The 26,019-nt window shown below is 42.4% G+C and overlaps 1 protein-coding gene across 1 annotated transcript in view; it reads right to left on the bottom strand.

The window, feature by feature from the left end:
- The window catches only part of ADAM17 (ADAM metallopeptidase domain 17), a 158,823-nt gene that overhangs the window by 52,530 nt on the left and 80,274 nt on the right, over positions 1 to 26,019 (bottom strand). The window contains exons 7-8 of the mRNA XM_082251945.1: positions 11,204 to 11,340; positions 8,275 to 8,361 (exon numbers count right to left, since the gene is read on the bottom strand). Coding sequence (XP_082108071.1) covers positions 8,275 to 8,361; positions 11,204 to 11,340 — 224 coding nt within the window. The remainder of the gene's footprint in view (positions 1 to 8,274; positions 8,362 to 11,203; positions 11,341 to 26,019) is intronic.

The following is a 26,019-nucleotide window of genomic DNA, read 5'->3' as shown; positions in this document are numbered from 1 at the left end:
AGCCTTGTCGATAATCGGTCGATCCCTACTTTGGACTCTTGTTGCTGGATCTAGGAGACCCACTCCTCGGTCTCGCATATAAATATACACAAAAGGTATTCTCTGGGAATTTGCAAATTGATAAGCTTGACCATCCTATTTCTTGTAAGACTGAAAATATCTGGAATGATTATTTCTGGGTCTTTGTCAAATGAGCTATACTTGTTTTAGGTTAGCTATGACGAGATGTAACTTTGTATTACTCTGTATGGTTGTACCGAATTCCTTGATACCTAAAAAAAAAAAAAAAAAAAAAGTAGCCCAAAGTACACCTGTAAAAAAGAAAAGGTCAAGGCTGCAATTGCTGACCTGAAAATACTAGTTATCTGGCTTCAGAATTTCTAAATGACAGACCGAGAATTACCATTCTTATGCTTGTTCCAGCTCAAGTACCAAAACGACAGACAAGCAAACCTCATTTTCAGTAGGAAAGAAAGATCAGCTCATACACCGATTACCCATAACTTTAAGACCACCCACCTAATATTGAGTAAGGGCTCTTTCACACGGTCCGCCTCCGTAGGCGGATCCGTGCTGCTCAGCGGGGATCGATCCGCGATCCCCGCTGAGCCGGCGGATGACAGCTCCGTCTCCGCTTGCAGTGCGGAGAGGGAGGTGTCACAGCCCCCGCTGCTCTCTATGGGGAATCGGATGAGAGCGGACCGCCTGTTCGCTCTCATCCGTTCCCATCCGATCCGATCCCCAGGACAGATGGAAAATAGGGTTTCCATCCGTCCGGATTTCACGGACAGGATCGGATGCGGATGGCAGCGGGTGTCAGCGGACATATCACCGCTGACATCCGCTGCTCCACAGGGCTGAATGGGGCATCCGATCAGATCCGCCTAAAAAACTGACAGGCGGATCTGATCGGACCGCCCGTGTGAAAGAGCCCTAAGTCCCCTTTTGCCGCCAAAACAACCCTAAACTATAGAGGCAGAGACACCACTAGACCTTTGAATAGAACAAGGCTATTGCCAGCAGCTAATCAGTTCATCCATCACTTCGTAACCTCCCCTAGGATTGAGAAAAGGAGACTCTAGCTCGCTGCTATGTGTAAAAAAAGTCACTGTGCTTTTAGACACTTTACTGTCAATTTAATACATGTGGACGTGTGCTTCTAGCTGCAGAGAACCTCTCAATAAATCAAATTATTTTAACAGACAATGTGATGAAGAATTCAGTAGCCGGAGAAGCAATAGTACAGTACCCTGCAAAATGTAACACTAGTGAGAGATATAATTTAGGAAACCTAACCTATAATCCTTTGTAAACAGCATTTGTTGCCACTTGTAGTTCTAAGACTGGTACATACTCCTAATTATGCACACTGATTTTGCTTCTACAAATCTCAAGGCTCTGCATATGCCAGATTGTTTGTATTCCTGCTCTCTTCCTCCTCCATCTCAGTGTCTGCTTCCGTTGAGAAGTGTCGCTCAATCACCTTATGCTGCAGCCTCCTGTTCTGCTTAACAACTTAAGGACCGGAAGGTTTTACTCCTTAATGACCAGGCCATTTTTTGCAATACAACACTGGGTTACTTAAACTGACAATTGCGCGGTCGTGCGACACTGTATCCAAATAAAATTGATGTATTTTTTGCCACAAACAGAGCTTTCTTTTGGTGGTATTTGATCACCTCTGCAGGTTTTATTTTTTGTGTTATAAACAAACAAAAAAAAAAAAACAATTCTGAAAAAAAAAAAAAAGTTTTTTTTTTTTTTATACTTTCTGCTATAAAATATTCCCAATAAAATACTGAATACTTTCCGTACCCACTGTATGTACATTGCATGGATTTTAAAACACTTTGTTGCAGATTATTACCTGTTCCTGCTATGAAGGGAACGCTGTCTGTTTATGTTAATGTGCATATTAAATCTGAATGGGAATTACTTTTTTATTATTACCTACTTCAAAACCGGACCAATTCTGACATTTCTCACATACAGTGGGTACGGAAAGTATTCAGACCCCCTTAAATTTTTCACTCTTTGTTATATTGCAGCCATTTGCTAAAATCATTTAAGTTCATTCTTCTTCCTCATGAATGTACACATAGCACCCCATACTGACAGAAAAACACAGAATTGTTGACATTGTTGCAGATTTATTAAAAAAGAAAAACTGAAATATCACATGGTCCTAAGTATTCAGACCCTTTGCTGTGACACTCATATATTTAACTCAGGTGCTTTCCATTTCTTCTGATCATCCTTGAGATGGTTCTACACCTTCATTTGAGTCCAGCTGTGTTTGATTATACTGATTGGACTTGATTAGGAAAGCCACACACCTGTCTATATAAGACCTTCCAGATCACAATGCATGTCAGAGCAAATGAGAATCATGAGGTCAAAGGAACTGCCTGAAGAGCTCAGAGACAGAATTGTGGCAAGGCACAGATCTGGCCAAGGTTACAAAAAGATTTCTGCTGCACTTAAGGTTCCTAAGAGCACAGTGGCCTCCATAATCCTCAAATGGAAGACATTTGGGACGACCAGAACCCTTCCTAGAGCTGGCCGTCCGGCCAAACTGAGCTATCGGGGGAGAAGAGCCTTGGTGAGAGAGGTAAAGAAGAACCCAAAGATCACTGTGGCTGAGCTCCAGAGATGCAGTCAGGAGATGGGAGAAAGTTGTAGAAAGTCAACCATCACTGCAGCCCTCCACCAGTCGGGGCTTTATGGCAGAGTGGCCCGACGGAAGCCTCTCCTCAGTGTAAGACACATGAAAGCCCGCATGGAGTTTGCTAAAAAAAACACCTGAAGGACTCCAAGATGGTGAGAAATAAGATTCTCTGGTCTGATGAGACCAAAATAGAACTTTTTGGCCTTAATTCCAAGCGGTATGTGTGGAGAAAACCAGGCACTGCTCATCACCTGTCCAATACAGTCCCAACAGTGAAGCATGGTGGTGGCAGCATCATGCTGTGGGGGTGTTTTTCAGCTGCAGGGACAGGACGACTGGTTGCAATAGAGGGAAAGATGAATGCGGCCAAGTACAGGGATATCTTGGACAAAAACCTTCTCCAGAGTGCTCTGGACCTCAGACTGGGCCGAAGGTTTACCTTCCAACAAGACAATGACCCTAAGCACACAGCTAAAATAACGAAGGAGTGGCTTCACAACAACTCCGTGACTGTTCTTGAATGGCCCAGCCAGAGCCCTGACTTAAACCCAATTGAGCATCTCTGGAGAGACCTAAAAATGGCTGTCCACCAACGTTTACCATCCAACCTGACAGAACTGGAGAGGATCTGCAAGGAGGAATGGCAGAGGATCCCCAAATCCAGGTGTGAAAGACTTGTTGCATCTTTCCCAAAAAGAATCCTGGCTGTATTAGATCAAAAGGGGGCTTCTACTAAATACTGAGCAAAGGGTCTGAATACTTAGGACCATGTGATATTTCAGTTTTTCTTTTTTAATAAATCTGCAACAATGTCAACAATTCTGTGTTTTTCTGTCAGTATGGGGTGCTATGTGTACATTCATGAGGAAGAAGAATGAACTTAAATGATTTTAGCAAATGGCTGCAATATAACAAAGAGTGAAAAATTTAAGGGGGTCTGAATACTTTCTGTACCCACTGTACATGTAAAAATCTTTTTTATCCCAGAAAATTACTTCAAGTGATTGTAAAGTTTCCTTTTTTTTTTTTTAAATAAAAAAAAACAAACATGTTATACTTACCTCCTCTGTGCAGTTGGTTTTGCACAGAGCAGCCCAGATCCTCCTGTTCTTGGGTCCCTCTTCGGTCCTCTTGGCCCCTCCCTCCCGTTGAGTGCCCCCATAGCAAGCAGCTAGGGGCTTGGGTAAGCATTAGGGGGCTGCTGCACACAGAAGGTTTTTTATCTTAATGCATAGAAGACATTAAGATAAAAAACCTTCTGACTTTACAACTCCTTTCAACCCCCATACAATACATATTTTCTGAAAGCAAAGTCCCTGGAGAATAAAGTGGTGGGTGTTGCAATTTTTGTGTCACACAACAATTTAATAGCGGTTTATCAAATGCAAATTTTCACTTGCACAATTTACATCTAGGCTCCATGCACACTATAAGCTTAAAAAAATGCCAGAAATACGCTGGATGAAAAATCGTTCATAATAGCGTTTTATGCCAGATGTTAGCAGCAGTTAGGAGCTTTCAGCTTTATTTTCTGCTGGCAAATCACTCCTAAAAATGCAAAAATAAAAGTTTTTTTTCTGCCCCTAGAAGCTGAAAAAGCACTTCTAGACTAAAAACAGTGTGCATGGGCACATAGGATATCATTATAAAGCAGAAAAAATAAAATTTTCTAAAAAGCTGCAGTTAGGAATGTTTATTTTTAAGCTAGTGTGCATGCAGCCTTAAAATGAATTTTAGTGCACACAGACACACTACAATACCCAATTTTTTGGTAAAATATATAGGATGTCACGCTGAGTCACGTCACACTTTAAACTGCGTATTCCCGTGCAATGGTACATTATTGCTCTCACTCCGACGTTGCAACGATACCTCATGTATGGTGCGATCACCATTTACATATGCGTGTGTGACCTACTTGTGTGTTCGCATTTGTAAATGAGCACTGGGTCACTTCAAAACATTTTATTATTTATTTAACTGAAATTTTTTTTACACTCTTTAACCCCTTGGCGCCGGCCGTTAGCAAATATGCGGCCTCAAGACGCCTTGTCCTTAGTGCTGAGGGGCCGCATATTTGCATGAATTGTGGTGTATACACCTGTGCTGAGTGCGCACGCCCTGTGCGCTCCCAGCACTGTTACTGTCCTTTACCATTTTTGCACCACGTGACTGCCAATCACGGTGGTCACGTGATCTTTAACCACGACCCGCCTCCCGGCGTCATAATCCTCCTAAAGCGCCGGGAGGTTTATTTTTTATTGAACTTGCTATCACAAGGGATGAGCAACATTCACATCAGTCCCTGCCCTCTATGGGTCCCTAACTCACAATGATACATATGCATACTAGAGTCAATTTGGAAAGGAGCCAATTAACCCAGTGTGGGAGGAAACCAGGGTAGGTGAACGAAACCCGCACAGGCACAGGGAGAACATGCAGGTAGTGTCATGGTTGGAAATCAAACTGATGACCCGAGTGCTGCTAGGTGGAAGTGCTAACCAATAAGCCACTGTGCTGCCCATTGGAAACATGCAGGTCATGGTCATATAAAGTAACCACATAACTTTCTATGGTATAACCACTTAAGGACCAGGCCTTTTTCTGACACTTGTTTACTAGTTAAAGTCAGTATTTTTTGCTAGAAAATTACTTCGAACCCCAAAACATTATAAACATCGATTTTTTTTTTTTTTTTTTAGCAGAGAGCCTAGAGAATAAAATGGAGATCGCTGCCATACTTTATTTCACATTGTATTTGTGCAGCAGTCTTAAAAATGCAATATTTGTGAAAATGTTTTTGAATTAAAAAATAAGTAAACAGTAAAGTTAGCCCAATTATTTAAGATAATGTGAAAGATAATGTTACGCCAAGTAAATAGATACCCATCATGTCATGCTTCAAAACTGCGCATGCTCGTGGAATGGCGACAAACACTGGTACTTAAAAATCTCCATAGGCGATGCTTTAAAAATGTCTACAGGTTACCAGTTTAGAGTTACAGAGGAGGTCTAGGGCTATAATTATTTTCCTCGCTCTAATGATTGCGGCGATACCTCACATGTGTGGTTTGAACACCGTTTACATATTTGAGCGCAACTTGCGTATGCGTTTGTTTCTGCACTTTGAATTTTTTTTTTTCTTATTTATTTTACCTTTTATTTTTACACGGTCCCTAAAAAAGGAAAAAGGTTTTGATTACTTTTATACCTATTACAAGGAATATAAACATCCCTTGTAATAGAAATAAGCAGGATAGGTCCTCTTTAATGTGAGATCTGGGGTCAAAAAGACCTCAGATCTCACATCTACACTAAAAAGCAAAAAAAAAATTCATTTTTTTTTCGTCATGAAAAAAAATAGACTCTTTAAGGCCGTTGGAAGGAAGCGACTTATGACGTCGCTCCTGTCCTCCAAAGCCATAGAGTCGAGTGGAGTTCAGCTTGCCCTCACTCGACTTCTGCCTAGGAGGGGAAAGAACCAGATAATTTTCCCAGCTACCGACGGCTCTGATAAGCAGGGAAAAAAAAAAAAAAAAAAACGGGAAGCGGCGGGAGGGAGTCACCTCTCCCGCAGCCCATAAAAGTGAGCCCGTAGCAAATCCACCGCTGGGATCACTTTTATGTAAAAGTGGACTGCCCGCCCTGTAAAAAAATACCGGGGTTATGGAAGCTATCTGCTGCCATAACCCCGGTATTTTACCTTTAAAGTAGCGACGTAAAACTGCGGCGGGCGGTCCGTAAGTGGTTAAAGTGACACTAAATGCTCTCATTTCCTATTAACTATTTTTTAGGAATATTATAGGTTATTGTTCCAACTTTTCAGTTGCAGTCTGGTTTCTGGCCTAGACTAAAATGATGTCATACATCTCAGGAGTCTTCATGGGCATTTTTTTTTTCATCTGGGAGGAGGGGCTTTCTCAGCTAAGCACACCCTCCTGCCTGCATGCCTGGGTTGGGGCAGATGGATTTCTCTGCACAAACTGTTGGCGTTATAAAAATCCTGTATAATAAGAATTCTAGGAAGTAAATGCTACACGAATCATCTGTCAATTTTCAAGATGGCTGCAGCTAGAAATGATAGAGTTTTTTTTTCAGTGATTTCTCAACAAAATAAAGCAAGGACCCCCCAGGTGGATGGGTGAGTTTTCTTTGAATAATATAAATGCATTAAATAGCATTTTCAGTTTGTGGTACTTAAATACAGTTTAAATCTGCTTTAATAATGCCTATTAAAGCAGAAAAAGTAACTGCTGATTTATAACCCAGATGAAGAGTGTAGCTGTAACCTATAAATGGCGCCCAGACTGCTCTTTCAAATTAAAAGAAGAAATCCCATCACCATGCCCCACAGCCCTCCTACTATTTCACTGTTCTTACATCAGACCACATTCAGAGGTAAACTGGTATAAAGACTTGCTTGCTTACATTCTACATCCACTTGTTAAAGCTCACATAAAACAACAATAAGCCAAAATCTATTTTCTTTTAATTATCATTAAAAGGAAATAATGCTTTAAAAAGGTAAGCATTGTTTAAAGAGGTTGTAAACTCGTTTCAATTTTTTTTTTTTACAACCTGAAAGACAAACACATAATGAGCTAGTATGCATCGAATACTAGCTCATTATGAAATACTTACCTTACAACGAGCCCCCGCCGTGCCGCTCACTCACCTGTATGACGGACGACATGTTCAGTCGCCCGTCTTCCGGGATCGCGGCATCCGGCCATCTGATTGGCCAAAGCCGCGGTGACGTCACTCCCGCGCATGCGCGCGGGAGCCGACAGTCACGGCACGGGACTCTGAAGGGATGGCACCAGCGGCCGTTCCTTCAGAGCGCATGCGCCAGTGACGTCACTGGCTGCATGTAAGGTAAATATCTCCTAAACGGTACATGTTTAGGAGATATTTACACTACCTATAGGTAAGCCTTAATATAGGCTTACCTTTAGGTAGAAGTGTCAGAGGAGGGTTTACTTTCTCTTTAAGATTGGTTTTAAAGCATATTCAATCAATTCATCTGAAAAATTCATTTTATTTAGAGGTCCACCTTAAAGTGGTTTTAAAGGCAAGTTTTTTTTAAATCTTAATCCATTCTATGCATGAAGAAAAAAAATCTTTTGTGTGCAGCAGTCCCCCCTCAGCCCCCTAATACTTACCAGAGCCCCAACTTAATCCAGCGATGTTGCATGAGAGCCTCAGCTGTCGGGGGGGAGCTCGCCTTCCTCATTGGCTGAGACAGCAGCAGGAACCAATGGCATTGTCAATCAACATCAGTAAACCAATGACGAGAGAGAGGGGGTGGGGCCGAGCTGTGGCTCCATGTTTAAATGGACACACAGAGCAGTGGCTCGGAGGCCCCCATAGCAAGCTGCTTGCTGTGGGGGCACTCAGCAGGAGGGAGGGGCCAGGCGGCTGGCAAGGGACCCGAGAAGAGGAGGATCAGGGCTGCTCTGTTCAAAACCAACTGCACAGAGAAGGTAAGTAGAACATTTGTTTTTTTTGTATAAAAATAACAAACAAGACTTTAATATCACTTTAATGGTTATTTCTGTAGATGCTACATACAGTACATAGGTGCAAAAAAGAACTCCGAATGATACCTGTTCGATCTGTACGCCATATCCTTTCCACTGGGTGTCCCAAGAGGTATTCCTGTATATGTCATCCACTCTGTCAATCAGCTCAATCTGTAACACCAGGTTTCAGTTAATATTTCCATGAAATTTATGACAGTTCTTTCAAGAGGTAGTCATTCGTAATCCACTTTGAGTATTATTCAAATGCTGAATGAAAGACAGCTTAAGTCATCAATCAAAACTTTAATAAACGGTTTCTCCTCTCTGTGTCTCATTTTGAAGCAGATAAATGTATAGGTTGCAAATCATTTCTGTTCTTCAAAGGCTAACAAAGAGTACAAAGTAGAAACTGGGATACCGTTTCCTACAGGTCAGATTATGGCTGGGTCTCTGCACTGCACAGAATTTGCATGGCAAGCTGTATCATTGTAGACAATATCAATGGGAAATGAAATATACCGTCACCTTTACAGCAACCTTATTGTCCCTAAAGAGATCAATCTAGACATTTCAAAGTGTTCTGAACCACTTCAAGACAAGGTTTTTTCTGGCACTTTTTCTTCACATCAGTATTTTTCGCTAGAAAATTTCTTACAACCCCCAAAACATTATATATTTTTAAAGTAGAGGCACTAGAGAATAAATTGCTGGGTTTTGCGCAGCTGTTTTTTAAATGCCGTTTTTTTGTTTTTTAATGCAAACAAATACATAACCTCATTTTTTGTAAAAGTTAAAAAAGGTGTTACATCGAGTAAATAGATACCAAACATGTCACACATTAAAACTGTGTACGCCCATGCAACGGCAACAAATGATAAAAATTGTACTATCCATGGGTGAAGTTTTCAAAGCCTTTACAAGTTACATTCAATTTTTACAGGAGGTCTGAAGTACTGCCCATGATCTGATGATCGCGGTGAAACGTCACGTGTGGGGCAATCACTATCTTTGGGCGGAACGGACGCGTGTGTTCGCCTTTGTGCGTGAACACGGGGGGGGGATACTTTACATTTTCATTATTAAATGTTTTTTTTTTTTTTACACTGATGCTTTAATTTTTTTTATTTTTTGATCACTTTTATTGCGGTCACGAGGAATGTAAATATCCCTTATGACCGCAATAGGCATATGAGAGGTACCGCTTTTAAAAAAAAAAGCCATAAAAAAAAAGGGTCCCGGGGTGATGCCCCCAGTATACCACTTGAAGTCCAGTGAGATACCAGGTATGTGACTGGTTGGCAAGTGGGTAAACCCTAAGATTTATAAATCAATTACAGCAGCTTTCTTCTGTAGTTTTCTGCTTCTTTACAATCTTACCTTTCTTCTCAGTTACGCTGGTCCAAACATAACTGCCCCAGATTCCTGGTTTCCCAGTGGCTCCATTGCATTCCGGGTACCACAAAGCCACAGTTATGTGCACACTCCAGAGAGAGAATCAAAGTCGATGCTACAACGCGGCCTGTGTCGACATGCACAGGTAGCCAGGGAGGACTGACCGGGTACGCTAGTACAATGGCGTTTAGAATGATAGGACATGGAGAGGGGGTCAGGGGATCTACTATGTGATCAATGTGCTTCCTGACTGAGGTTTCCGGAAATGGTGCACAAGACCCCGGAGACTACGGAAGTGAACAAGTAACATGAAAGTGTTTCTGGACATTTGTTTAACCACTTTACCGCTATGTACCGGAGTGCTACTACGGCAAAGTGGCACGATCCCGTTTGACGACGTAGACCTACGTCGCCAGACTCCTCCCCCTGTAGGTGCGCTCCCGCTGTTTTCATTCACAGCGGGAGTCGGGCCAGGGGAGGAGCGGCGGCGATCGCCGCTGCTCTGCCCCGATCGTCGGGGAATCCAGTTTGGAGATCCGCCCGCCTGTGTAAACAGAGCGGGCGGATCTCCTCAGTGACAGATCGGAGTGTTCAGCATAGCTGGACATCCGATCTGTCCCCGTCTCACACAGTCACCTCCCCCCCCACATGTCAGTAAGCACCAGGCATACATTAACCCCTCCCTCTCCAATAAAATTAACCCCTTCCCTGCCAGTGTCATTTTTACAGTAACAGTGCATATTTATAGCACTGATTACTGCAGTAATGTCACTGGTACCCCCAAAAGTGACAAAAATGTCAGTCAAGGGTCCGATCTGTCCGCCGCAATGTCGCAGTCCCGCAAAAAAAAAAAAAAAAAAATCGCAGATCGCCGCCATTACTGGTTAAAAAAAAAAAACACCAAAAATGACATAAATCTTTCCCTTTGTTAGTAAACGCAATAACTTTTGCGCAAAGCAATCAAAATACGCTTATTGCGATTTTTTTTAGCAAACATGGGTAGCAGAAAACAAATTGGCCAAAAATTTAAAAAAAAATTGGTTTTTACATCTTTTTTGGGGGGCATTTCATATAAAAAAATGTTAAAAATATTGTTATTTTTTCAAAATAAACGCTCTTTTTTTGTTTATAGCGCAAAAAGTAAAAAATTGCACAGGTGATCAAATACCACCAAAAGAAAGCTCGGTTTGTGGGGAAAAAAGGACGTAAATTTCGTTTGGGTACGGCGTCGCATGACCGCGCAATTGTCAGTTAAAGTCGCACAGCGCCGAATCGCAAAAAGTGGCCCAGACGTAAGACAGCAAAATATTCTAGTGGTAAAGTGGTTAATAAAGGATTTATGTTCCTATGCTTAACTGATATATAAAAATGTATTCAAGCCCACACATTCAAGACTTTAGTACTATTTTAAAGCCTTGCCTAAGTGTAGGCACCAGATGCTTACCTTGTTTTGTTAGCTGGTTTGCAATAGGTCTACTTATCAACACTCCCGACTTTTAGATATTTTGGGACAAAAAAACAAGCGTTGTATATAAAATCTAATACAGCCACTGTAATAGTTCTCCCATTCCACCTGTCATAGTAGTTCTCAAAAGGTAAAGACATCAGATTTTTTTCTTACCAGATAGTTTATGGTGGTACTCTCCTCATTCCTCCCCATGAAGCTGAAAAACCGATGATCAGCCACTACCAGCATCTTGCACGTGTTCTTATTTGGATCAGGACCTGCCTTCTGTCTCTTCTCTCGGTAGAAATATTCTATGAAAGAATCCAAATACACTGTTATCTAATAAATAACAAGTAAACTGAGCCAATTTTACTCTGCTTCAGTTATGCCTCCTCCCTTCAATCACTCTTGCGATGAAATTTAGATGTTCCTGCTATAAAAGCAGGTTTATCTGCGTCTAGAGTTTACAGTCGGATCCTGGACGCACAAAATTCTATTTTCTCTAAATGCAGATAAACTGTCTGAACCTCAACACAGGTAAATGCTCAGTGTGAATGGCCCCACTGAAAAATCACTACATGTATTTATGTGTGTTTAGAGAAGTCCTCTGAACGCATATGAAGATACGTTTCAATGAGATCTTAGAGGAAGGTTTCTGTGATGCATTTTGTATATATTCACACAGTATCTCACAAAAGTGAGTACACCCCTCACGTTTTTGTAAATATTTTATTATACCTTTTCATGTGACAGCACTGAAGAAATTACTCTTTGCTACAATATAAAGTAGTGAGTGTACAGCTTGTATAACAGTGTAAATTTGCTGTCCCCTCAAAATAACTCAACACACAGCCATTAATGTCTAAACCGCTGGCAACAAAAGTGAGCATACCCCTTAGTGTAATTTTCCAAATTGGGACCAAGGTGTCAACATTTTGTGTGGCCACCATCATTTTCCAGCACTGCCTTAACCCTATGGGGCATCGAGTTCACCAGAGCTTCACAGGTTGTCACTGGAGTCCTCTTCCACTCCTTCATGATGACATTACAGAGCTGGTGGATGTTAGCGGCCTTGCGCTTCTCCACCTTCCGTTTGAGGATGCCCCACAGATGCTAAATAGGGTTTAGGTCTGGAGACATGCTTGGCCAGTCCATCACCCTAAGGCAGTGTTAGAATTTGGCGTAAACAACATTAACCAGTTCTGGACCGGAAGGATTTGCCCCCTTAATGACCAGGCCATTTTTTGGGATTCTGCTACATATTTTTGGTAAAAACAAAAAATCGCAAGCAGCATATTTTGATTGGTTTGCACAAAAGTTATCGCGTCTACAAACTAGGGGAAAGATTTTTGTCATTTTTATTAATTTATTTTACTAGTATTGGTGGCGATCTGCAATTTTTAGCAGGACTGCGACATTGCGGCGGACAGATCGAGCCCGACATTTTTTACATTTTTGGGGAGGACCAGTGACATTACTACAGTAATCAGTGCTGAAAATATGCATTGTTACTGTAATAATGACACTGGCAGGGAAGGGGTTAACCTAGGGGTGATCAATGGGTTATTTGTGAGCCTAGGGGAGTGTTTTCTAACTGTATGGGGAAGGGACTTGTGAAATGATCAGAGAGACCTGTGAACCTATATAGAAGGATCACAGGTGCTTCGCGATCATTTCAGAGAGAACGTTCAGCTGTGTTTACAACAGATGACCGTCCTATCTCAGCGGGGAGCAATCTCGGGTGCCCAGCGGCAATCTCGGCTGTCGGTCCCCTGGATCGGCATTTCCGCTGCCTAGTGGGGGCAGGAGTGTGCTCTCATAAACCGACATACCCCTACGTCGATTCGCGCAGCCAAGCCGGTACAACTACGGCAGGCGGTCGGCAAGTGGTAAAAGCATGGATCCATCCTGCTTCGTATCAAAGGTTCAGCTGGTGGTGGTGTAATGGTGTGGGAGATATTTTCTTGGCACACTTTGGGCCTCTTAGTACCAATAGAGCATATTTTAAATGCCACAGCCTACCAGAGGATTGTTGCTGACCATGTCCATCCCTTTATGACGAAAGTGTACCCATCTTCCAATGGCTACTTCCAGCCGGATAATGCACCATGTCACAAAACTCAAATAATCTCAAACTGGTTTCTTGAACAGGACAAGGAGTTCACTGTACTCCGATGGCCTCCACAGTAACCAGATCTCAAACCAATAGAGCACCTTTGAGATGTGGCGGAATGGGAGATTCGCATCATGGATGTGCAGTCGACAAATGTGCAGCAACTGCGTGATGCTATCATGTCACTATGGACCAAAATCTCTGAAGAATGTTTTCAAAACCTTGTTGAATCTATGCCCCAAAAAATTAAGGCTGTTCTGAAGGCAAAACGGGGTCCAACCCGATACTAGCAAGGTGTACCTAATAAAGTGGTCAGTGAGTGTATATCCTACTGACTTTCAAATGCCATTGTAACAAGATAATATAGTTATTCACTTAACATGTCAGTGGTCGTAACAGTATGGCTAATTGGTTTATATAAAAAAAAAAAGCTTAAAAGACCTAACGTAGACAATCTAAAATAAACCATTATAACTCCATTTTAGAAAAAAAATTATAATGGCCATATAACATTTGTAATTGCTGAAGAGAATACTCATCTGCTCCTAGGCCAACACAGCAGTGACAGGATCATCATCATGACATAGGCATCACTCCGGTACCGTTTTCTAGAGCAGGCAGTCGGCTTTCTAGTGATAACAACCGATGAAGCTCAACAATTACAAAGAGACGCCACCCCTAATGCTCCTCCCAGCCGGGAGACCCGAGTGACTGGCCGGCATATCCATCGGCTGGCTGGAGTCCCAAACAAAGCCAGATTCGGCTTCCATCGGGTCTCTGATGTGATAACCTGGACGCAATGTCAAGACGTCACTTCTGGTTTACTCGGCTGCCAATGGCGCCAAATTTTAAAAAAATAAAATAAAAGTCAGTATTCAAAACTGCAGATTTTGGTGTTTCAATACTTTGAAGTGCAGTGGAGGGGTCTGGGTTCTTTTAGACCCAAGATACCTCCATAAAGAGTATTGGTCACTCCCTATTACTGTCAGTTTTTTTTTAAAAGGGACAGTGAAAAGAAAATAAATACAATAAATCAGAGAAAAAAAAAAAAGTAAAAAGCGTCCCCATCACGGCGTGCTTGCACCTCAAAGAAAATGCATACGTAAGTCACGCCCAGTGTGGTCAAGTCACACATGTGAGGTATTGCCGCGATCGTCAGAGAAAGCAATAATTCTAGCAAAAGACTTCATCTGTAACTGAACTAGTAATCGGTAACATTTTTTGAAGAGTCATCTATGGAGATTTTTAGGTACCGTAGTTTGTCGCCATTACACGAGTGTGCGCAATTTTAAACCGTTAACATGTTCGGTATCTATTTACTCGGCGTGACATCATCTTTCACAATACACAAAAAAATTGCACTAACTTTACGGTTTCCTTTTTTTTTTTTTAATTAAGTGAAGTGTATTTTTTTTAACAAAACTGCGTTTGAAAGACCGCTTCACAAATACCGTGTGACAATAAATATTGCAAAGACCGCTATTTTAGTCTCCAAAATCTTTGCTAAAAAAATATATAATGTTTGGGGGTTCCAAGTCCCTTTCTAGCAAAAATACTTATTTTAAACTTGTATGCAACATGTCACAGAAATAGGCTTAGTTCCTTAAGTGGTTAAGGGGGGAACTCCCCAATTCAACCAACGCTAAACTTTTCCTCTAGGACCCACCAGGGTTTTAGCCTATTGAAAACCATCTGAAACACAAACATTTTTGTGCTTTTTGCTAAAACTTCTTGTACTGGGCGTTTGGAGAACACAAGAGTTATGTTTGCTGCATCAAAACAATATAGTCAAAAGAAGGCCAGTTACATCCATAGTCAACATAAGAAACACATTTACCGGTTACGGGGACACCTAGTGTACGCCACAGTAGCTCAGTGCAGCAGACAGTGAGAGTTACATGTATCATTGTGAAGCACAGGAAGTGGATAGAGAAGAGCTTTCGGCAGAAAACACGGTGGGTTACACAAGTCACCCGGACATTGCACAGACCAGTATGACAACTGGAGAATGTTTCTCCGATAGCTGACATTAGTTTACAGCTCTCTTGCACTGTGCAGAAACATCCAAGGCCTCATACACAGAGGACCAATAAGAGCTGACAGAGTAAGAGAAATATTCCTAATAACTGTTGCCGTGATACTATCCTCCCCTATGAACTGGTGATTCACAATGTAAATATAAAAATGAGTCATCCTCCTATTTCCTCTCCATAGCATTAAAAATAAATTGGCCCATTACACTAGCAGAGGTGAAGAAAACTACTACAGGGCCAACTAGAGTGGAAACCACCAATTACCCAACCAATATTGTAAGCCCTAAAAACATTTAACCATTTTTTATACACATTCAAATTTGAAGTACTATTTTTTTTTTTTTTTACAGAAAATATAGCACGTGACAATGGGTTTCCAGAGCACTATGGGTTATCTAAAGAGACAGCACAGCAGTTTGCTCTGTGGCTCCCTTTGTTGATTTAAAACTTAAAGGACTCAGAGAGCCTCAGAAAGAGAGGGCTTCTTTAAGAACTGATAAAAAAAATGGTTCTAGAACAGCAGCTGCTGGCTGCATAGAAAACAGCATAATAATAATACACCATTGTTCCTCTTGCTGTTTAGGCTGGCTTTTCACAAATTTGTGTTGCCCCTTTGAGCAAAACTAGCCCACCGTCACATTCTAAGTCCTGTGCTAAGACTGCACCACTACAGCCCATCGCAATGTTTACATCGCATTTGCTAGCTTCTTCCCATCGATGCCTGCTTGTAAAAAGGTAGCATAAAGCAGAGTTCCTGCCTCGAAAATGATTTTTTACTAAAATACCCCCGACACAGTAAGGGCTAGCACATTCCACAATGGATAGCCTCTGAACTGTCCCAGGTCGCACTTACCTTTTAGAAGAAAAACTTACCTTGAAAATTTCTTCTCAAACGCTGCCATCACAAGTGTGGGCAGCTGAAGCCAGCGTGTCCTCTTCTGCGACCTCTTTGGTCCCACAATGCACTGCACCAGCCCCGCCGTCACTTCCAGGGCAGGAGCGTCATCCCTGCACAGCTTCTGGGCATGCTCAGTAGCTGTTTAGCAGGGAATGATGCGCCTGCACCGGAACTGACGAGCGGAGCCGGTGCAGGTGTATTGATTCCTGGGAGCTGAACCTCCTCGCTCCCATCAATCAATGCATGCAGGAAGTGACGGCGCGGGCCGCGGCCGCAGAGGGAGGAAGTGGAAGAAAGGTGAGTATATTTTCTTCAAAAACAAGGTAACAAAAAAAAAAAAATTGGGATTATCCATTTATTTTACAGGTGACACTGAGCAAGCGGATGGCCCAAAGTGGATTTTGAGGCCGGAACTCCACTTTAATATAAACTTTAAAGCGAAACTACACTGCATGTGAACACCACAAAGCAAAAACACTATTTGAATCATTCTTAATATTTAACGCAAACTCACACATCAATCTATGTCTATATGCTTTATTTTTCTGAGAGATCATTCTGAAAACACTCCCTTAGCATTTCTGGCCATGGCTATCTTGAGTAAGGACAGATGAATTATGTAGCAATTACTTCCTGGAATCCATCTGCTCTTAGCTCTGGCATGCCTGCAGGAGGGTGTGCTTAGCTGAGGAAACCTATCTTCCCATGACATCATTTGCCTAGGCCAGAAATCAGGAAGTAACTAAAGAAATGTAAATAAAAAAAGTTAAACCAAGTACATAGGATATACTTTCCTGCAAGCAACCAGTGTGGACAGCGCTATCCAGATATAGGTGATGTAAATAAAGCCTCCAAATAATAAAAAGCCAGTGAAAGGTCTCTGTGGCATGCTGTCAAACCGCTGAGTAAAGTCACAGGCGATCGGGAGCTGGGCTGGGCCTGCCGGCGCTCCTACCTGACATCACCGCGACCAGAGACTCAAAAGACGAAGTGCCAATTACCAGATGCAGGAAGTAATTGTGACCAGCCTGGAACTCAAGGGAGAGTGTTGCCATGACAACGCGTTTCCCGCGCATGCGCTTTGTCAAGTCAGATCAGACCACAATGAGGGTGAAAGATGGACTTTGTTCCAAATAAGGGACAGTCCCTCCAAATCAGGGACAGTTGGGAGCTATAACAGTATAAAACTGGCCCCAGAAGGGTTTTTTTTTTTTTCAATCAGCCAGAGGGCTGATTGAAAGAAACCAAATGGATTTCCCATCCACACAAGTAAAGTGGATGGAGGAATTCTCCTCGCTGTGCTACTGTATTCTGACAGCAGGGACTCCTCCACAGTCAGAATACAATGAAAGTTTTCCAGCAGTCTTATTTCAAAAAAGTTGATCATTAGATGGACTTCTCTTCAGTAGGAACGGTCATAGATGGATCAAAATTTGATCGATCTCTGCTGAACCGGCTGAATTTTGATGGACCGATGGCCAGCATTAAACTTGTAGCGGAAGAGCTGGGGTGGAGAACAGTACACTTTACAGCTGATCCAAAATAAAGAAGAAACATGTGATATATAGCAGCCTACTGTCCTTCGACGTGGCGGTTGCATTCGTTTTATCAGGCTTTTTCCTTTCATTTTACTTAGTGGACCGGTCAATAACACTTTCTGTAGAAGCATAACCGTAGTCACTCACTGTACTGAATCTATGGAGGAGCAACACGGTCTCCCTGTGTTAAGGCTTAAACAACAACTCCCCCTCTCCTCATCTCATCCTATTGGTGGTGTTTTGTGGTTCACAGGGGTGAACAGAGTAGGGTAAATAACTCCACAAAGTGTAAAAGTATTTATTTTGCACTTATCAAACAGATATAAGAAAACCCTTTTAATGGTATAGTTTACTGACCTAAAAATTTAGGAAAAAAGACATGTCTGTTGTTAGGGTTAACTTCCACTTTACTAAAAAAAAAAAAAAAAATAGGAAGGGAAGTTCTTTTTTCAGAGTGTATTACAAATATTCTACTATAACAGGAAATGGAAAACTTAGTCATCCAAAAATAAACAAAAAGTATTGAAGTTATTTTTGATTTGCTTTTAAATTTCCTCTTGAGAATCTGGAATACAATCAAACAATCCTGCATGGCAGGGGAATAAAAATAGCTACTTCACACGGTTGTCATTCCCATTTATTACTGTTACAGATTTTTTTTTTTTTTTTTTGAAAAAGACAAATGAGGAAAGGGAGTGAAAAAGGAGAGATATTGGAGAGATGCTGTAGAGAGAGCAAGAGAACATCATTTGTTTATGGAAGAACAGATAATCTGTTGCAATGCTGTGCAAAGAAAGGTACGTCAGAAAAGCATCCAGGAAAAAAGGAGGAAAACGCCAATACGCGCATCAACATCTTTATCACATCACAACTTAAAATGATGCTATTCACAAGAAAATTCCTAAAATAGTCTACACGCGTAAAGCAAGAAAACCAATGCACTATCAAGTGAAAAACAAACAAAAATAAAAAATAAAGCAGGATATAACAGCCAATCCCTGTATTGTCACCACATACACTGAGAAACATAATAAAGTGGTATGGAGTGGCGCTTTATCAATTATATAGAAAACAGTTTAATAACATATACAGTATCTGACCAAAGTGAGTACACCCCTCACATTTTTGTAAATATTTTATTATATCTTTTCATGTGACAACACTGAAGAAATGACACTTTGCTGCAATGTAAAGTAGTGAGTGTACTGCTTATATAACAGTGTAAATTTACTGTTCCCTCAAAATAACAACACACAGCCAATAATATTTAAACCGCTGGCAACAAAAGTGAGTCCCTCCCCAGTGTCATGTGACTCCTTAGTGTTACAAGGTCTCAGGTGTGAATGGGGAGCAAGTGTGTTATCGCTCTCACTCTCTCATGTTGGTCACTGGAAGTTCAACATGGCACCTCATGGCAAAGAACTCTCGGAGAATCTGAAAAAAAAGAATTGTTGCTCTACATAAAGATGGCCTAGGTTATAAGAAGATTGCCAAGACCCTGAAACTGAGCTGCAGCATGGTGGCCAAGACCATACAGCGGTTTAACAGGACAGGTTCCACTCCGAACAGGCCTCGCCATGGTCGACCAAAGAAGTTGAGTGCAAATACTCAGCTTCATATCTAGATGTTGTCTTTGGGAAATAGACGTATGAGTGCTGCCAGCATTGCTGCAGAGCTTGAAGGGGTGGGGGGTCAGCCTGTCAGTGCTTCTTCTGTGTTGTCACATGAAACAATAAAATACAAGTTTTACAAAAATGTGAGGGGTGTACTCACTTTAAAATACTGCATAACAATATTTATATAAATGCACTTGTGCTTCAACAAATATAAATACATGTGAGAAAAATCAATTTCTGACTATTAGACAATATTTAAAGTGAATGTGCAAAAGAACTACACATAAATAGGTAATGCACACCATCCACCAAGTAAACGATGAATCCAAGTCCAAAAAAGAAAAGCTTATTAATCCGTAAATGCTGTGATCCAAAAAAGCTGCTCTTTCCCAGCAACCGATAATCCATCACTAAGTGCAGTGGCCGCTCACCTTAATGCAAATAATATTGCGTTTTCACGAAAATCAATCGTTGGCCAAAGAGGTTCATTCCATTGCAGACAAATCTCAGCTCATATAAAATAAGGGTCTCCATAGTGTAGTATGTATAATTCAACTTTAATTAAAAACAGTAGTAATTTACAATTAGGTAGACTCATGCAAGTGTAGCAAAAAACCAGACCGAGGGGTCCCAGGATGATAACCGCGTGGAAATTCAGAACGTGCGGTTTTTAATTAAAGTTGAATTATACATACTGCACTGCGGAGACCCTTATTTTATTTTATATGAGCTGAGATTTGTCTGCAATGGAATGAACCTCTTCAGCCAGCGATTGATTTTCTTGAAAACGCAATATTATTTGCCTTAAGGTGAGCGGCCACTGCACTTTGTGTTGGATTATCGGTTGTTGAGAAAGGGCACCTTTGTCACTATTTTTTGATCACAGCATTCATTTATTAATATAGTTTCTTTGTTGGTCATTCTTCACCACTGCACATTGCATTTGGACACCTCATTTTTATTTTTCTGAGTATTTTATATTCATAATATTTTCTTTTTGGGACTTGGATTCATCATTCCCTTGCTGGATGGTGTGCATTAACTATTTATGTAAAGCTTTTTTGCACATTCACTTTAAATATTGTCTAATAGTCAGAAATAGATTTTTCTCACATGTATTTATATTTGTTGAAGTACGAGTGCATTAATATACATATTGTTATACATGTTATTTCACTGTTTTCTATATAAATGATATAGTGCCACTCCATACCGTTTTATTAGAATTCTACATGTGGTAACTGCATGTAGAACTGCAGAAACTTGAATTGGGTTTTAAAATAAAAATATAGAGAAAAGATGGCTTCGCTTCCCTCCGTTTCTAAAAATGCTAGTTTCCTGGCCGCCATAGATACTTAAAAATGTATGTCATTGACTCAGGACAAGTATTTAAAATAATAGGGCCTGACTATGATCTGACTTTACATGCTGAATGCATGTTCTAGTTCAGTAACTCAAGTACTGAAAAGCATTTTCAGGAGCAGGCTTAGCACAGGCAATCCCATATATCTCTCCGCACAACTTTCCTCTAATGGCCCATTCACAGATTTTTGGTTTATCTCGAACTTTCATTTCTCATGGGACACAGAGCATCACCTCAACCCTTCTGAACAGAATTATGTTCCCACCTACATGTGACAGGGCACTGGCAAAAAGATAGGAAGCCCCTTCTAGACATAACCCCTCTGTGGTAGGCAGGACTTCAGTTCTGTAGCATGACATGAACCCCAACCCCAAGACAGAGGGGGCGGGATCACTATGTCCCATGATGTACTCCAAGAAATATTTTTTTACAGGTAAGACAAAATCCCATTTTCTTTAACATATGTGACGGTACTAACCGTCACTATGTGTGACGGATCACCCTGTCCCTGGATTGTAAACCCCTTTGTGTCATTTTCCTATGAGTTTGGGACATTGCACTTTTATTGCATTTTATTTCCTCTTTATTCATCCTCTGAACAAAGGAAGATGGCAGGACTCATGGCATTGAGTTAATGTAAAGTAATCTTACAGCCCATCCCCCTCCCCCCCCCCCTCTCCTGTGTGTGGATTCATGATACAGACAATAGCCTGAGCTGAGCTGGGCTGGAGACATCTCTCCGCAGGGGGTGTGTATTAAGACTGCCTGTTTCAAATGTACAAAATGTTCAGTTCTCATTGGTTGGTCCTTGTCTCATCCCCCCCCCCCCCTGCAAGGCTAAGGGGAGTGCCCCTTAGCTGTGTGTAACTGTATGTCTTGGAATGTAATAAACAGTTCCTGTTTTTACCCTCAACTCGGAGCTTTGTCTCGTTTTTGGAGGGGGATTTATTATACAGAAAGCCGTTCGATTGTTTGGGGCTCTCTTTGGATGATTATTCGTATGCTGGTGTGCTACAGGGGTAATTCGTACATGCTGCAAAGGTGGTACATCCACTAAACGGCGGTTTCATTCCTTTTTACGCTGAGGTTCGTAACAACATACATAATGGGAAACACAGTATCTTCCTAATCTTTACAAACAGAGATTTCCTAGTGGCCTAAGGGGGGCACCTGGCTAAACATGGTAATACCAGCAGGGCCACCATGGGGCACTTACCAGCTCCTCTACAGGACCCCTTTTTAGGAGGGGCCCAAACTTCACACATCACAGTGGGCTTCACCCAGAGGGCCTTCAGGGACTCAATCCACCAGCTGGGGTTCAGTGCCCTGGACCTGTATAGAACCCTACTGGAAAACACTAGGCAATAATTATTGTGCAGGGTTCTGTAAACACAGGGTCCAGTGCTGATCAGAAAACATAGACCATTTCTGCGTTGCGCCCACCTTCTCCGGTGTGGGGTCTGGGTACTATTAATTTTATGATAGAGGTAGGAATGGATTTGGAGAGAACCAGTCTCCTGATCCCTTTTGGAACCGATTGAAATCTGATAAATCATGAGAGCTGCACAGCAGTGACCATCACCTTCAGACACTGGCAAGAAAACTGAAGTCCTGTCCACCAGGGAGGGGTTACGCCAAGGAGGGACCTTCCTGTCTTTTTTTTGCCAGTGTCCAATCACCTGTAGGTGACAGTATAACCACCCTGTTTCATAAGCATTAAGATGATGCCCTGTGTCCGGTTATGTCCGATAAAGGAATGTGTTACTGCATGATAAGCAATACACGTTTACTCTCATACCACTGCAGCCAAACTACTGCACCACATCACAACGCACTCTTCATCTTTTGCATGTAACAGCCATGCTTGCATTAAAGTCTCATTAATTTTTTCTATAAAAATAACAAACTTATTATACTTACCTGCTCTATGAAGTGGTTTTGCACAGGGCAGCCCAGATCCTCCTCTTCTCAGGTCCCTATTCAGCTCTCCTGGCTCCTCCCGAGTCAAGCTGCAGCTCCGTGTATCTATTCAGACATGGAGCTGCCAGTTGGCCCAGTTCCCCCCCTCTCTCTTGATTGGCTAACTGAGTTTGACTGACAGCAGTGGGAGCCAATGGCACCGCTGCTGTGTCTCAGCCAATCCGGAGAGTCCTGGACAGCTGAGGCATTTATGGACATCGCTGGATAGAGATGGGCTCAGGTAAGTATTAGGGGGGCTGCTGCACACAGAAGGCTTTTTATCTTAATGCAAAGAATGCATTAAGATAAAAAACCTTCTGCCTTTACAACACCTTTAAGCCATGCAGGACATCCATAGACTATAATGTAAGAGTATTCGTTATGCAATTTCTCCTTCTGGCTACAAGACGGCAGTGCTTTGCAATTTAGTGGATACAGAAACTAATATAGCCATGCTAAGAATTCTGGAACTTATATGCTGCAGGCAGGACCTTTCCATACAGATAAGCTGGAAGAGAACTACAAATCCCATGTGAGCTGGGACAGGGGTGGGACCATAGAAAAAGGAAAGCCCAGGAACCGAAAGGGGAGGAGTTAAGAAAGACCGGGAAGGAGACAGGATAGGGGGAGAATGGGGGCTAATCCAGGAGACCAAAGGCGGGTATGGATTGAGCCGAGGAGAGGAGAAGGGGATTGCCAGTTTAATGATTGTACTGGGAGGCAGGAGTCGATCCTGGAGGCAGACAGATCGGTCATCATCGCTTTTGGCACCACTACATCTCCCAAAAGACATTGAGAGAGGGGCCCCCAACAGCAAGGACATTGTTACGCAATGTGACCATAAAGGACTGAGTGAGAGGGTTCTTAACCCATTCCAGACCGCCACTTGCTACAAGCTCACTTGTTATATTGCCAGTTATTCGAGTTCAAGATTTTCACAAGACAGACTGCCACATAGTTATGGCCAAAAATATTGTCACCCCAGCATTTCTGTCCGATAATGCAACACTTCACCCAGAAAAGTTTTACAATTACAAATGTTTAGGCATTCTCATGTTTATTTCTTTTGTTTGTATAGGTATGACATACAGTGGAGAAACAAAAAGCCAAATCCGATACATTCCACGCAAAACTTCAAAAATGGACTGGACAGACTTTTTGGCGCCTTCTCAAAATTGTAAGAAATAATTGTATTCCAAGGTTGTGATGCTTCTGTAATTAAACTCATCTGTATCAATTAACAGGTGCTGACATTATAGAAATAACACTGGCAACCAGTTAAAATAGTGAAAATTTGACTCAATTTTTCTGTTGTGTGTATCTGTGTGCAACACGGAGCATGGAGAAGAGAAAGCGCAGCAAATAATTTTCTGAGGAATTGAGAACAAAAATTGTGGAAAAGCATGAACAATCTCAAGGTTACAAGTCCATCTCCAGAGGTATTAATGTTCCTGTGTCCACTGTGTGCAACATTGTCAATAAGTTTACAGCCCATGGCACTGTAGCTAATCTCCCTGGACGAAAGAGAAAAATTGATGTGGACTGATGTGAATGTGCAATGTATATGTAAAGCGCTGCGTAAATTGACAGCGCTATATAAGAACCTGAAATAATTGGATTTTTGACTTACCGTAAAATCCTTTTCTCTTAAGCTCATTGACAGACGCAGTCCTCTTTGATTAATATCAGTAGGGTTATACTGCCCCCTACAGGAGTAGGACACTAGGCAGGAAAAACGTTCTGGCCACACCTTAGGGGCAGTCCCAGAGGGCATATCCTCTCTCTCCCTGCTACAGGATGTCAGTTATGTAACAAAGCAGTGTCAGAGAATTCAACCCAACCCAACTCAAAAATAGAGGGGCGGGTACTGCGTCTGCCAATGAGCTTAAGAGAAAAGGATTTTACGGTAAGTCAAAAATCCAATTTTCTCTGTCACTCATTGACAGACGCAGTCCTCTTTGATTAATATCAGTAGGGACGTCCCAAAGCAGTGCCACAAATGAGGGGTGGGATAACGGAAATCAAAATCCAATCCAGAAGGCCCAACCGGAGCCAACCAGAAGTCTTAAAGGCTCATCGGACAAAAGGATGAGACTCAACTGAAAACCCAACAGAAAAAAACCCTCGAGGTAGACCAACGGTCCCCTCAAACAGCGGCCTGCAGAACTTTGCGGCCAAAAGAGGCATCCGCCGATGCCAGCACATCAACTTTATAACATTTTGTAAAGGTATGAACCGACGACCAGGTAGCCGCCTTGCAAACCTGAAGCACCGACGCCTGATGGCGGAAGGCCCAGGAAGCACTTAGCGCCCGAATGGAGTGCGCCTTAACAGGGAACGGAGGAACCCGACCCTTAATAGAATAAGCCTGTACCACCGTCTGTCTGATCCATCTAGAGATAGTCGCGGCAGACGCAGGCAACCCCTTTCTAGGGCCATCTGTGATCACAAAAAGTGAATCAGTCTTACGAAAAAAGAGTCCGTAGTAGTCAAGTACACCCTGATCGCCCGAACCACATCCAAGGAGTGTAACGCAAACTCCAGAGGATGACTGGGCTTAGGACACAGGGAAGGTAGCACAATATCCTCATTTAGATGAAAATCTGAAACTACCTTAGGAAGGAAGGATGGATTCAGACGAAGAACCACCTTATCCCTATGAACCACCAGATATGGGGAACGACAGGACAATGCGGCCAGTTCTGACACCCTGCGTGCAGAAGTGATAGCCACCAAAAAGGCCACCTTCTGGGATAAGGTAAGCAAGGGAATCTCCCTAATATTTTCAAAGGGAGGTTTCTGAAGAACCGACAACACCAAATGAAATTCTGCACCAAGGACTGAGTAGCCAGAGGCTTCTGAAAGAAGATTGCTAACGTCGAAACCTGACCCTTGATAGTGCTCAAGGCCAGTTTCTGCTCAACCCCCTGTTGCAGAAAAGCCAATATCCGGGCCACCGAGTAAGAACGTGGAGGAAACCCAAGGGATTCACACCACGCGATACAAGACTTCCATGTGCGATGATATACCTTTCTGGAAGTCGCTTTCCTCGCTTTAATTAGAGTAGGAATAACTGAAGCCGACAACCCCTTGTCCTTCAGCACCTGGGTCTCAACAGCCAGGCCGTTAAAGCCAGCGATCGTAAAGCAGGATGGAAGATCGGTCCCTGAGACAGCAGACCCTCCCTGAGGGGAAGTCGCCAAGGAGCGTCCGCGACCAGCCTGACCAAGTCGGCGTACAAGGCCCGACGAGGCCAGTCCAGAGCCACAAGGATAACTGGAATTCCCTCCACCTCTATCCTGCGAAGAAGTTTCGGCAGCAACTTGAGAGGGGGGGGGGGGAAGGCATACAGTAGCTGATACTGCCCCCACGGGGCGACCAGCGCGTCTGCGGCGTCCGCTAGAGGATCGCGGGAGCGGGCTACAAACCTCCGCACCTTCCTGTTGAGCCGGGATGCCAACAGATCCACA

Source organism: Pelophylax lessonae (genome assembly GCF_965119305.1).
Source record: "Pelophylax lessonae genome assembly, chromosome: 3".
Taxonomy (NCBI): Eukaryota; Metazoa; Chordata; class Amphibia; order Anura; family Ranidae; genus Pelophylax; species Pelophylax lessonae.
The sequence above is the reverse complement of the archived record's forward strand: the minus strand, read 5'-3'. Positions and strand labels throughout refer to the sequence as shown.